General features: G+C 41.7%; 1 protein-coding gene across 1 annotated transcript in view; it reads left to right on the plus strand.

The window, feature by feature from the left end:
* Positions 1 to 305: 305 nt before the first annotated feature.
* Positions 306 to 13,492, plus strand: part of LOC119656529 (neurogenic locus Notch protein) — a 122,293-nt gene continuing 109,106 nt past the window's right edge. The window contains exon 1 of the mRNA XM_038062874.1: positions 306 to 1,190. Coding sequence (XP_037918802.1) covers positions 1,088 to 1,190 — 103 coding nt within the window. The 5' untranslated portion in view covers positions 306 to 1,087. The remainder of the gene's footprint in view (positions 1,191 to 13,492) is intronic.

A 13,492-nucleotide genomic window follows, 5' to 3' on the forward strand; every position in this document is an offset into this window, starting at 1 on the left:
CCTTGAGATCAGCGCCATCTCGCGCGCCTCGCCCGCTCGCACCGTTGCGCTATTTCCTTTCGCTCCGTTCTTGGCTGTTTTCCTATCCGAGTCCGAAAGGTGCAATCAGTGGCCGCGCACACCACTCAATGCATCCGCACGTTTGCCGTCCGCACACGCCGATCGTTGTGTGCGAGAATGCGCGACTGGTTTAACTCAGGTAACGAACTCGTTCCGACCTCGGCCGACTGCCTACATGGGTCACATCCGCCATATTGAGTCGGATCTTCGGTTCAATGGACGGCCATTTTGATCTGGCGCTCAGACCCACACTCACGCATCCAGCCCGTCGCCGCGTACGTACGAAAACAAAGTGGTGAGTTCACGGCACCAACACACGCCAGCCGCGCCAGCGACACGGACACGGGCCCGAACAAAGTGATTCGAGACGCGAATGCTAACGCATGCGCCAGTGGTCCGCGAGCGAAGGATTCAAAATTTTGAACAGAAACTTGCAGCAGAATCGGTTAAAAACAATTCGAGTGGATTGCTGGAGAGTGCGCGAGTCCGTTAACGTGTCGGGAATGTGTGTACGAGAACGTTTCGACCACGAAAATCACGGCTAAATGGCGATCCGCGGCCATCACACGTCCTCGTCGTCCACGGGCTAAGAAGTGCATTCAGTTTGGTTTAGTCAGTTGAGCGACAGTAGAAAAACGCGAAAAGTGGTGGTTGGTTTGCGACGGTTCTGTCGGCTGCTGTGTGACCTGCGAGCGAGCCTGACTCCGCTCCCCCTGAAAAGGACGTGCTGAAGAATTCCTTCCGGGCTCCAACGCGAACAAGTGGTTTCGAGTAGCGAAGAACCTGCGCACGCAGAGTGAACGGCGACGGGCGACCTTTCGCCGCGATCGCGAAGGCGGCCAAGTGGTCTTTGCGGCTGAGCCCTGCAAGTTTCCTTGAAAGCTCCTCGTCTGAACAACTCCTTGGAGTGGACGTCGCGGAACCGCGTCCCCCTGTGATTAATTGAGGAATTCTGGCGGCGCAAAATACTCGAGATAAATGTGTGCTAAATGTGACAGTGAAAAGGATTAAGGATCACAGTGCGAACATGCGGTTGTCGACCAGCCAATCCCCAAAGTCGGATACTTGGATTAAGCTCGCGCTCCTTGGATTTACCCTCACTGCATTTGGATTACTCGGCGGCGCTGAAGGTTTGTGGATTTAGCTTAGATTTATGGGTTTCAGGTTGCCTCGCCATTCGCCCGGGCCTTGTCCGGTTCTCGGCAAAAAACAGCAACCACTTTTCCCCAATCACCTTAAGAAGTGAGCGAGCGAGAGATTGCGACATGTGGGCGAGTGGAAGGAAAGGGACAGGCTAGCATTCCATGCACTGCGATCGCCTTTCGGTTGGTCGTCGCCGCCGTCGCGTCACGATTCAGGCCAGATTTCGATGGCGAATTGGATTTTCGAGTGGCTCTTCTGCTCGAAGACCGTCTTGAAAATGGCACATCAATTGCTGCCGGGATCGCCCCAAATTCATGCCCTCGACAGACACGAAAAGGGTTCTTGGGTTGGCTTTTCGTTGCGTGGATGGGAAAGGTTCTGAGCGGAGTAATTAGCAGGCGACGGGCGAGCGGTGGCTGCGGCGCAAAACAAACGACTTCAATTCGAGCAGGTGTCACCGCTGGAAAGACAGAAACCTTCCCAGATCCGACGTGGTCGTGATTGGCGTCTTGTGAAGCGGATTTGCTTCCATTTGGCTGTGCGTGAACTACTCGATCGTGTTCGAAGTTGGGGATTTTGTTTTTCTTGGCTCGGCGCTGGGATCTGGCAGGTGAGGGAGCCTGCGAGGGATCTTCAAGCGTTGAAAATGGGAAATGAAACGAATTCAAAGGAAAATATTTGACTAATTGAGCAAATGAGCTGGGAAAGCATTCCTTCATGGTTGGAGCTTGATTTCTGGTGTTTTGTGTCAATTGGATCTGTTTTTTGTGGAGTTGCCTTTACCCACCCAGACAGGGGTTTGCAATAGACAGAAATCGGTGTATCGTCCTTCTCATTGCAAGCAGTTCATGACGGCTTCATATTTCCAGAACTGTCGTCATTTACGCTCTGGAGAATTGCTCCTGGGCACAATTTTTTTGTACAGGATGAACCGAGCTCATTTTGAGTCGCATTGACTAGGAAAGGTGCTTGCATTCCTTCCGGCAATTCGCTATTTAGAAACTTTTGGCCAGAATCTCTCTTCCATTTCACGTCCCCATAGATACAGATGCGTAGACATTTTGGATAAATATGTCTTTATTTGAGTTATCAATTCTGTTGAAAAAGGCCAAGTTCCCAGTCTCCACCTTTCTTTAGGTGCATGGATCCTTCCTATTGGGTAGAGTTTGAAAAGACATCAGCAAAGTACTTCGGAAAGCTCCGGTTAATGTTGAATTTTATAACGCTGCTCTTGATTGATTTATCTGGGAGGTAATGACAATTACATCCTGCATTTGATTCTTAAAATTATCTCTAAAAATCACGTCCTTTTATTTTTGTGGTTTAGCTTATTTCAAAATTATTGCCAACCCTCCATTTTTTCAAATTGATTTTCAGTTGAATCGATCCAGCATAGAACCTCGACGCAAGTTGCCCAAATTGAACTCTCTTGAAGTTCCTTCTGCGTTCTTGAAAGAAATTCCGTCGTCCAAAAAATATCGAAGATCCGGCTAACTTCTAAGTCTTACCTGGATCGACAAAAATTTCAATCAATGGTGCAAGACTCACTAAAGCACTTGATCCCACATTCGCACTACTCGTTCCTTGCCCGCTTCACCTGTTGCTATCATAATATTACGTTCACTGGATTTAATTCTCGTTAATCAGTACGCAAGTTTTTCTGTGATCAGTTTCCCTCAGTTTTTGCTCCTATTTCTTCGGCTTATTCCTCCAGTACAGCTCATCCATTCGTCCTTTGAAAACTTTCATTGTCAAACTTATCGGCAGCGTCAATGTCGCTGTATTGCTCTCGATGAGTTCCCTAAGCTTCTTTAAAAACTGTGCCCTTTTCTATCATTTTTAACAAAAGTTTTTCCAACGCCACTTTTCCAGATGGATGAAAGTAGTCTGGTATTACTCCTTAAAATTATTATTCCGACTACAAACTCTCCACCGCTATGACGTTTTCCTGTTTCTCTTAAATTCTTACGGAATACGAAATTGATTAACTTTTAGCTTCTTGGAAAACTTCATTGTGAAGGAAAAGCACGAGAGAAGCAGTTGTTCGCTTCCTCGGTGTTTATTTGGAAGGGATCAACTGATCCCCGAAATGCAGTACTAGTTCAAATGTAGTCAAAAAGGAAGATCCTTTTTTTCTTTTGATTATTTTCATTTTTAATTATTGTGCCTTCTCCAAAGCATTCGATCCCGCCGATCGTGCCCCTATTTTTCAATAAACTCAGAACTTTGGTTACAGTTCTTGTGCGTATTCGGCCGAACTGGCTTTGTCTTTCGTTCCTCTTACCAGTTCACCGACATCCGTTCCTCGATTGTCTGCCATAACTCCTGCATCCGCAATATTCTTGAGTAAGCTTCCGTAATATGATCGCCTTGCAATAAGATCCAATCATTTCAAAGGAGGTTTTTGCGTCTTTCCTAAAAAGGAGTAGAGTAGAGTAGGTTTTCGCAATCTCTACAACGATTCTTTCTTTTTCTTTAGGCTTTGTCACGTTCACAAGCGGGGTCGGCTTGTCGTGATCGGTTGCGCCATTTTTTTCTGTCGGAGGCCTGATCTGGATGCAGTCGCGAGGGTTTCAAATCCTCATCCAGCATATTAAGCTCGGCTAACACTTAGAGAGGGCGACAGGGCGGACGTCGATCACACTTCATCCAGGTTGCGCTAATGTTTCCTGCAATTTTATAATGGATTTTTCATTGACTGATAGCATTGACCCGAGATATTTAAATCACTCAGTTTTGGGCAGGTCACTGCCACCGACAGTGAGAATGCCTGTTTCTTGGAGATCGGTCGACAAAAATGCTGTTTTATTCAGATTCAATCTGAGACCGTGCTACATGAGGCGGTCATTCTATTTTGGGATAAGATGTTCAAGATCATCTTTGCTATTAGACAGTAGAAAAACATCATCTGCATAAAACAGTGTATATAGCGCTGGACGTTGGCTGTTCTGTATGACAGTGTCCATAACAAGAACAAAGAGAAGTGGTGAGTGACCGCTTCCTTGATGAACGCCAACAGAGACGAAGTGGTTTTGATACACCCGCCATATTTTGAAATATACTTTTCGGATTAGAGCATTTCAATCCAGCGCATTAGTTCTTCTGGTGCTAGATGACGTAAAGCATATCACATGAATTAGTGTGGCACATGGTCAAACGCCTTGTCTGAAAAATAATACTGTGAAATACCATCAAAATCGCCGGCAACTTGGTCCTTTGGCTTCATTTTGTATCCTTTTCAAAAAGAAGTCAAAGTTCTATCGCAACTTCTTTATTTGAAATTGAAATATGGTAGTGGAATATCTCGGAGGGCCCTTAACTGAAATAAATATACAATGATAATCTATCATTAATCAGTGGGAGTATCATCATCATCATCATCAACGGTGCAACAACCGGTATCCGGTCTAGGCCTGCCTTAATAGGGAATTCCAGACATCCCGGTTTTGCGCCGAGGTCCAACAATTCGATATCCCTAAAAGCTGTCTGGCGTCCTGACCCACGCCATCGCTCCATCTCAGGCAGGGTCTGCTTCGTCTTCTTTTCCTAACATAGATATTGCCCTTATAGACTTTCTGGGCTGGGTTATCCTCATCTATACGGATTAAGTGACCCGCCCACCGTGACCCATTGAGCCGGATTTTATTCACAACCTGACGGTCATGGTATCGCTCATAGATTTCGTCGTTATGTAGGCTACGGAATCGTGCATCCTCATGTAGGGGGCCAAAAATTCTTCGGGGGATTCTTCTGTCGAACGCGGCCAAGAGTTCGCAATTTTTCTTGTTAAGAACTCAAGTCTCCGAAGAATACATGAGAACTGGCAAGCTCATTATTTTGTACAGTACGAGGTTTGACTGTATGGTGAGACGTTTCGAGCGGAACAGTTTTTGTAAGCTGAAATAGGTTCTGTTGGCTGCCAACAACTGTGCGCGGATTTCATCATTGTAGCTGTTATCGGTTGCGATTTTCGTCCCTAAATAGGAGAAATTATCAACGGTCTCAAAGTTGTAGCCTCCTATCTTTATTCTTCCCGTTTGACCAGTGCGGTTGCGAATGCCATACAATGCAATTAATTAAAGCATCAAAGAACCCTTTTTCACGCTATAAAAACATTGGTAACAACGACGTGATCCGGAGTGAATAAAAATAAATTAATATTTCCTGAATCAACGACAGTTGCAAAGACTCAACAAGTGTAGCGTTTGATCAACTCCCATGCTGGAGAAACAACCCGAGCTCGAACTGCTGGTCAACCTCTTTCGATGGTAACAGTGAGTCCCATCTCATTTATTGCTAAGCCTAACTTCTGGAACACCTCCTTCGTACTAAGTATCGATTTAAGAAGAATATTTACTAAAGCCACCAATTGCGAGGTTTAGCCATTATCATACCTCTTTACCAACTCAAGTCATCTTCCTAACGATGTATCCAAGCCCAATGCTAAAGAGAGTGCGGACGAGACTACTCCTTCCCTAAGTTTTTACTTTTTTAGGAGCTTTGTGTCAGTTCAGTTCGTATTTTGACTTGTCATTGTTGTTAATCGCGGCTTCTGCTAAACGGTCTAGTTTTGGTGGAATTTCTAGCTCTATCATTATTTTATACAAATGATTACTATCAATTCTATCATAAGCAACCGAGCCGACCCCGCTTGTGAACGGGACCAAGGCTGAAGAAAAAGAAGAAGAATTCTATCATAAGCAAGCCGGAACTCACCGAGGCTTCCGGGGCTCCTGTTCCAAAGAAAATAACTGGTTCAGAATGTTTACTACTTTGGCCGCAACTTCTTTCAGCTTCTAAGATGGGCTGCATATTAAGTTTAGCGCTCTGTTTCCTACTGATATGTTGTTTTTGGTAAATTGTCCGTGGTTAAATAAGTTAGCAGTGAGAGTTATAGTTCGCAACTTATATTGCCCTGATATCTAATATATCCGAGGTAGACGGGGACGAGAACATGGTCGATTCGATTAAAAGTGTGTCCATTATTTTATGTATGTGATTTCTGAGGGACGATGCAGGTGAAGCTTACGACTAAATCCTTGCTGCTGGAAAAGTCCATTAAGACTTTGCTGTCATTAGATGGATACCCATTGAAAATTCTGTCCCATCAGTTGTAAAATTCTTCTTGCTTACACAAGGCAGTTAATAAACCATAATGATAATCGTTGGCGCAACAATCCGTATTTGACCAAGGCCTTGAAGTGTGTTAGAGCACTTTATTCAAGACCGTAACGGCACACTACAGGATTACAGTACTCTGTAGGAGGCAATGTGGTCAGCATTGCGCACGTCCGAGATTATTATCCTGATTTGACTCAGGGGGGAAAAGTAGCTGGGATTAGGATTGATAACATAATTCTCGTTTTTATTGGGACGATTTTCTTATATTTTCAGTTTGTGTGTTGAATAATTTATAATCATTTGATAAAGGAGTAACGCTATTACCAGTATAGAATTTTTACTGCGTAGTAATTTCATTCATTTGGTTATCAATGCTGGGGGTCCTGAGTCCGCACCCACTTGGTGGTGGACGGATCACTTGGGAAGCAACTTACTTCCTCTTTTGTAGTCCACGGACTCCTCTTTTTTGAGTTAAACACCCAAGTTTTCTAAAAAAAAACAACGAAAAAGTTGACTGGCGGTTTCATCCAGGGCAGAAGCAACTCATCAGACGCTGCCTCACTTCTGCCCTGGGAGCAGCGTGACCGAAAGTAACGACGGATGGTAATTGCTCCACTTAAACCGTCAGTCAACTTTCTCATTCTTTTTTGAAAACTTGGGTGTTTAACTCAAAAAAGAGGAGTCCGTGGACTACAAAAAAGTAAAGTTAGTTGCTTCCCAAGTGGTCCGGTCCGTCACCAAGTGGGTGTGAACCCCAGCATCCTCAACAAAATATTTTACTTCGGCCTGGTTTAGGTCTGGACTTATGATGGGTTTCGCTTGAATATAATTCGTACCCATTACGTGTTTAGTAGTAGTAGATGTTTTGATTGATCTGAATAATATACCCATAGATTAATTTTCTGTCTCCTTTTTTATTCCGTTTCATAATTAGGTACATTCTCCAATTTTGACCTTAAGCACTCTCAGGAGTAGAAGCTTCCTTTATGTTTTTTGTAGTGCAGTGCATCTAGGCTCTATGCATCAGCATGTTGGAGTTGCTATCAAGGGGGCGTTTAGCATCTCCAACGGATAGAGAAACTATGCTGTCGAATTTTTAACCAGGACATTTAGAAGATATGCAAGAAAACGAAACCGTATTTTACACGGATGCGGACAATGGTGAATTTCGTAAGTGCCTGTCAAGCTTTGCCGATAGGTGATCGTTGGCGTATTTACAGTTGCTTCCTTGAGGGAGTTTTGTGCGTGCTGCGATTGATATCGGGAATCCAGCGAAAGGAGTTTTCGAGCTTAGAATTGCACTTTCTTTTAACCTGGTACCGATTTTCCGGAAATGACAGAGATATCCACTCATTCGTTGGCATCAATACTATTTCTATATTTGGCACAATCATGCTCAAATGGTGAAGGAATAATATTAAATAGGCCTTGCTTCCTCTGGTATGAATGTTAATCATGCATTCTGTTTAGACCAGTATCGGTATTAAAATAATAAGTGGAAAAGGAGCCACTAAAGCATTTCCAATTAGGACGTATAGAAGCATTGAATGACCAGCAATTCTAAGCTCTCCTGATTTGGGTCCTATTTTGGCACTTTTGTCCTATTCCGAAATTCATATCATATTCGAGAGGCAAAGCAGGATTTTCATTTGGTGGCGCTCTTTAATCTAAGAGCCCATAAGCATTATTTACCTTAAAGTCAAAATATTATAGCCTTGATCTTTCCCGTCAATGGGACTTATTTTCTTCGGATCGTGTCGTGGCGACTCAAAACAAAAATGAGCTACGGAAATAAAAAAATGTTGGTCGTCACTACGCGAAGTATTATCTTAGTTGAAGTCAGTTTAGGCTTACGAATGGATCTCCTAAACTAAAAATTCTTGGATTTTGAAATATATATGTTTTAAACAGAAACTACACTTCCCGTATATTTATTATCTGTGTATATTTACACAAACTAACTTTCTTAAGTCAATCGACGCATATAACTTTTAAATTGTGGAATTGTGGCTTAAATTGTCAAACCACTAAAAACGATTAACAACAACATTTTCGGTTTTGAATAACCAGAATAAAATACCAAATCAACAATTTTTGGTTTAATTTTAATTTACTTGACGGGGTCTTATAACGCCAACTTTCCTACTTGGGATTTCCATTTCGATCCTTTTGTATATCTGGTCAGCAAGTGTGTCTCGAGTAGCTTTTAAGGTAAGAACTACCCCTTTCTTCATTCCACAGCAGGAACGTTACGAAGCAAACTCAAGCAGGCTTTTACATGCTTCAGATATGATAAAATGTTAAAAAAATATAATACGATACGAAAGGTCCTAACCTTTACCTTATTAAAATCGGCTTATGATACTTTCTCTCTGTCATATGCTCGAAAATGGCTACATCAAAACGTGTGGAAACTATGAAATCTATGAAAATGTGAGGAGGAGGAAGAACTGAAAGATATTGGCATATTTCTTTATTCTCAAGAATGGGTTCAACAATCAGCAATCAGGGCTGTAAAGGCTATGAAGAAAATAATGTTTACTGGTTTTTTACCCTTCTCCTCTTACGACATGCATGCCATTGTTATTCATATCAAAGTGTCGAATTATCACAGATGATCCAGTTGTCTTATAACGAAGATTTTTAATTTTTCCGAATGTTGTCATTTCCTCCTCTGATTATCCCAACCATAAATGTTTATTCATAGTATACAGGTACATTTTAGAGTTTAGACAATTCTAAATAAAGAAATTTGTTGCCATCTCGGAATACTGTAGCAGACAAAATGAATGCAATGTTCACTTTAAATATTTTTATTAATATTGCATCTCTTACTCTTATCTCCCTGGATTTCCCGGTGGTCACCGGATTCAACCAAACATTCTTTCATGAAGGGAAAACGAAAGTTGCGTTTGCCGGACATCCGCATCATATCATTGTATGTTATTTGCTCTTCCGGTCTTTTATGCAAAAACTTAACAGAAGCAACAACGGTCAAATAACATAAAATACGTTTTATGTGTTAATTTCAGTTGAATTCATTCATAGGTTCTGTATTTAAATGCATTCCCAAAATTCCATCTAACAATGCTGGAAACTGCATCTAAATTGGGAGAAGTTCATTTCCGAAACTTACTATTGTCAAAATATCTAAATTCACTGTACTCGGTCATTGTTCTCCGTCCTCTCCTGTAATCAGCCATATGTCGCCCCAAGAAAGATATGCAAGTATAATTGGAGTTAAAAGTAAATTTCACGCGGTTTCAATCTTAGGAATTATCTCGAATATTTCGCGCACAATTACGACTTGCACGTCCGGCGTTATGTTGGGTATTTAAATAAGAGTTATCATACAAATTTGCATTAGGTGAAAGAATGGATAAATGAATTTGATGATATAACACTTTTGTGCAATGTGGTCGTGTTAAGGAAGTGAACGTTGCCTGAGAAGGTGAGTTTACGTATATCTTTAATAGCAAACATGTTTTTGGATATTTATAGGGAGTCATATTTGTTGGAAAATATTGCAGACACTCCGAAAGGTGTTCTCTACTCACTCTTCTCATTTGTTGCTTTTTTCATTTTCTCCTAATCAAAGACGTTCAAGCCTCCTCGGAGTTTACCATACTTAGCTTAATCTTGTGGCGGTTGCCTTTATGCCACTAAAAATCAATCTCAACGAATAAATGCCATTTCCGTTGTACAAAGGTTCTGTTTTGTTTTCTTCAATCACCACATTTACCGCTGCGGTGTGCAGTGATGACAAGATGGTCGGATTGATGGACAGTAAATTATAATGATGAATTCTTGCCTTCATGTCCAAGCCGCGCTCTGTCTAATCAATTTATCCAGCTTAAATGAGTTAGCCACTGGTAATTTGAAAATGGAATTAGCTTCTTATCGTACATGAGAATGGTTAATTTGATTCTTTGAGAATGAAGATTATCTTCGTTGGTTCATGGAACAACATAAAAGACTTTGTTTATTTCAAAAAGGTGCAGGGGTGAAGCATAAAATATTATTGACACTAATTTGCACTTTCGCCTACCCTATTGGAATAAACACTTTGGGAAATATTCTCTGTTTTCTAATAAAAATTAATCCAAAACTTCTTTAAATTTAAGCTTGCTCAAAGTAGGTTTCTAAAGTCTTTCAAAATAAATCAATATTACATATTGGTCTATTTCTGTGGAATTGGCAGGGGGTTTATGGCCGTAACATAGTATGTAACGAGGAAAAAAGAGGAGCTGGACGAACTTACCAAGAATGGAACAGACCAGTGGTGCTCATTGTCAAGTATGGACCAAAACGCTCGCATAGATGCTCAAACATCACCAAGAAGAACCTTATGATTGGCAATACTCACAAGTATTGCTAAAGCTAAACAACAAGTATGGGGGAGATTGAAGACATTGTTTGAGGATTCTGTGAAGAGAGCGATGAAATCTCAAAATATTCTGGGTCGCTGTCTGGCACTTGTGCAAACTAGGAAATTGCAATCGGGAAAATACTTAATACCACAGGCAAGACTAAAATATATAGAATGTAGGAAACGTCCTAAAATTTCTGTTGGTTGTACCACCGCTGGATTTACATCTCCGGTTTTGTTAAGGTTTCGGCAGCAAGAAAGTTTTGCAATTTGCAAGTTATTATCCCACAAATGTCTCTGCCTTTTAGTCATCTTTTAGGACTAATAGGGCAGAACCCCGACCTGCATACCATCGTTGCCTATTCATCCCTAGAAACCTACACTCTACTTTTCTGTAGCTTGTGTTTGTAGGGGAATCCACTCATCGACCACTCTGAGGTAGTTACTTCCATTACATTTAAATAGACATTAATTGTCTTATAGCCCTTTCTTAAAGCGTTACTTATCCGTTGTCACTTCCGCCTTCTAATCAGTATGCCTAAAAGAACCTGATCCGTACATCGATACAGGTTTTCTTTTGATATTGTATCGGGCCGGAGCGCAAATGTGCAAGATATAGTAAAATACTATTATTAATTTTATTTAAATAGGTATCGAAATGAAGAGTACGTCTTTTGATGGCAAGATGTCATGCACAGGCGTTTCCATGCCTTTTGCTTGATATACGCAACCCCTTCTTCCCCACAATCCTTGGCTTCGTAATTAATGTCAAAACCAAGACTCGTTTTGAAAAGCACGAATCGCGACTTTACATATCCGGGCTGATAATTTCGCAACCTACGGTACTTAATGAAGGAAAAGGGTGGTGTTATATTTTTATTATTGAATGTAATCCCCCTCAAGTGAAATACAATTTTCACATCGTGAATATAATGACTTCATGCTATTGAAAAAATATTTCCTAGACTTCTCTTTAAAATAGTGTTTTACAGTCGCCTTCATTTCGCTGTCTTTGGAAAATTTTCATCCTTAAAACTTCTTCTTCAAATTGAAAAAAATAAAAAAGTCGCTGGGAGCCAGGTCCGGATTGTAGGGTCTGTGGTCAAGTTCTGTGAATCTCGTAGCTTTTCGAGTGGCCCTCGCAACCTGAGGAGTGTGACTGGGGCGTTGTCTTGCAGAAACAACACTCCCCGTGAAAAACTTGCCACGTCTCTTCTTTACGGTTGATTCACGTGCCTCACCCAGTAAATTAGGGTAGTACTTGTCGCTCAATTGTAGTCCCTTTAGGCAAGTAGTCAAATAGTAAAATTCTTTCGCTGTCCCAGAAAATGGTAGCCAAAATCTTCAACGTCGATTTTTCCACTTTGAATTTCTTTGGTGGCCTTTCGCCCTTTTTTATCCACTGCATCGACTGTTGTTTGGACTCCGGATCACATTGATGAATCTAAGTTTCATCAGTCACAATACGGTTGCAAATTTCGTCTAAAGTGCTCTGACACAATTCCAAAAAATGTTTACAAATGTCCAATCTTGTGAGTGTTCGCGGTACCCAACGTGCACTAATTTTTTTCATGTGCAGACTTTCATACAAAATTTCTCCACCTCTTTCTTTGCTAATCTGCAGTTCTTCCATTATCTGCCACAATTTAATCATTCGATCGGCTTTTTTAACATTTTCTTTGGTCTCAACTGTCACTGGGCGACCCGGGCGTGAACATTTATTCCAAAATTTGTTTCGGCGTATTTCCTTTTTCAACAAGGAATTTGATAACAGCCGGATGCTCCAAATTTCGAGTTTCCGTTGATATCGTGTCTTTGTTTGTACCAGGAATAATTACAAATGAACCAAATAAAGAGAGTGGCATTTATTCTAATAATGAGTCATATAATTAGTGTTATCATCATAATCATCATCGCTAACTACCTTAGGTCGCGAACTTATCGGACGCCCCTCCTATTTTCGATGTATTTCTGCGAATACCCTTTAATTACCACGTAAAGAGATGTGACATACGGACAAACACTAACTAATACTAATATTAATTAGACTTTGTATTCCAGAAAATCTTAAAATAATGAAAAGGCCGATACTAGCTGATCTCAGAATATGAAATTTATTGACAGTTTTGCTATAGCAACTTAATATTCGGACCCTTGAGTACCACTTTCAAAGAGTTTCCTAGCTTCATGTCAGTCTTCAGTCTGGTACTTAGTAACCTGCATCTTTTCAGGACTCGTGTTGAAGTCACGCTGAGCCACTTTTTATATCCCTTTTCATCCGAAAAAGTCATTCCAGTCAAACCTTTGGGAAGTGCCGTCTTCACGTACTCGAGGAGGGCGATCAGTCTGCAATGGGACTCGTCGGAAATGGCTCTCACGAAGCCTCAACGGATGTTATCTGGAACTATTGTAACCTGGATGGCCCTCTGCGGTTGGCCCCGTGGTGGGAGTTTCATGGTGGTTGTGTCCATATCGCAGGCAATGTTCCTTGTGAGGGCGAGCGTGGAGTTGCGCTAAACAACTCGAGGGCCATACTCCTTAGTTACGGCAGAGATGTTATGACTGCTGAGCCTGCACTTGGTATGAACCAGTACCGCTACGACAGCCACAATGGGGCTGTAATTGCGGTCTCCAAATCAATTCGCGTCCAAAGAGAATCGTAGGATTATGCCAACATGGCAGGTGCTTATGTTAAATTCCCAGGAGCTCAGCGAAGTCGATACTCCACGACGAAGCACTTCCGTATAGAACTGTATGGTACCAGCCTCTCCGGCAGGTAGAAACGCTTTGTGGACTTCT

The sequence above is a fragment of the Hermetia illucens genome, chromosome 5 (genome assembly GCF_905115235.1).
Source record: "Hermetia illucens chromosome 5, iHerIll2.2.curated.20191125, whole genome shotgun sequence".
Lineage (NCBI taxonomy): Eukaryota > Metazoa > Arthropoda > Insecta > Diptera > Stratiomyidae > Hermetia > Hermetia illucens.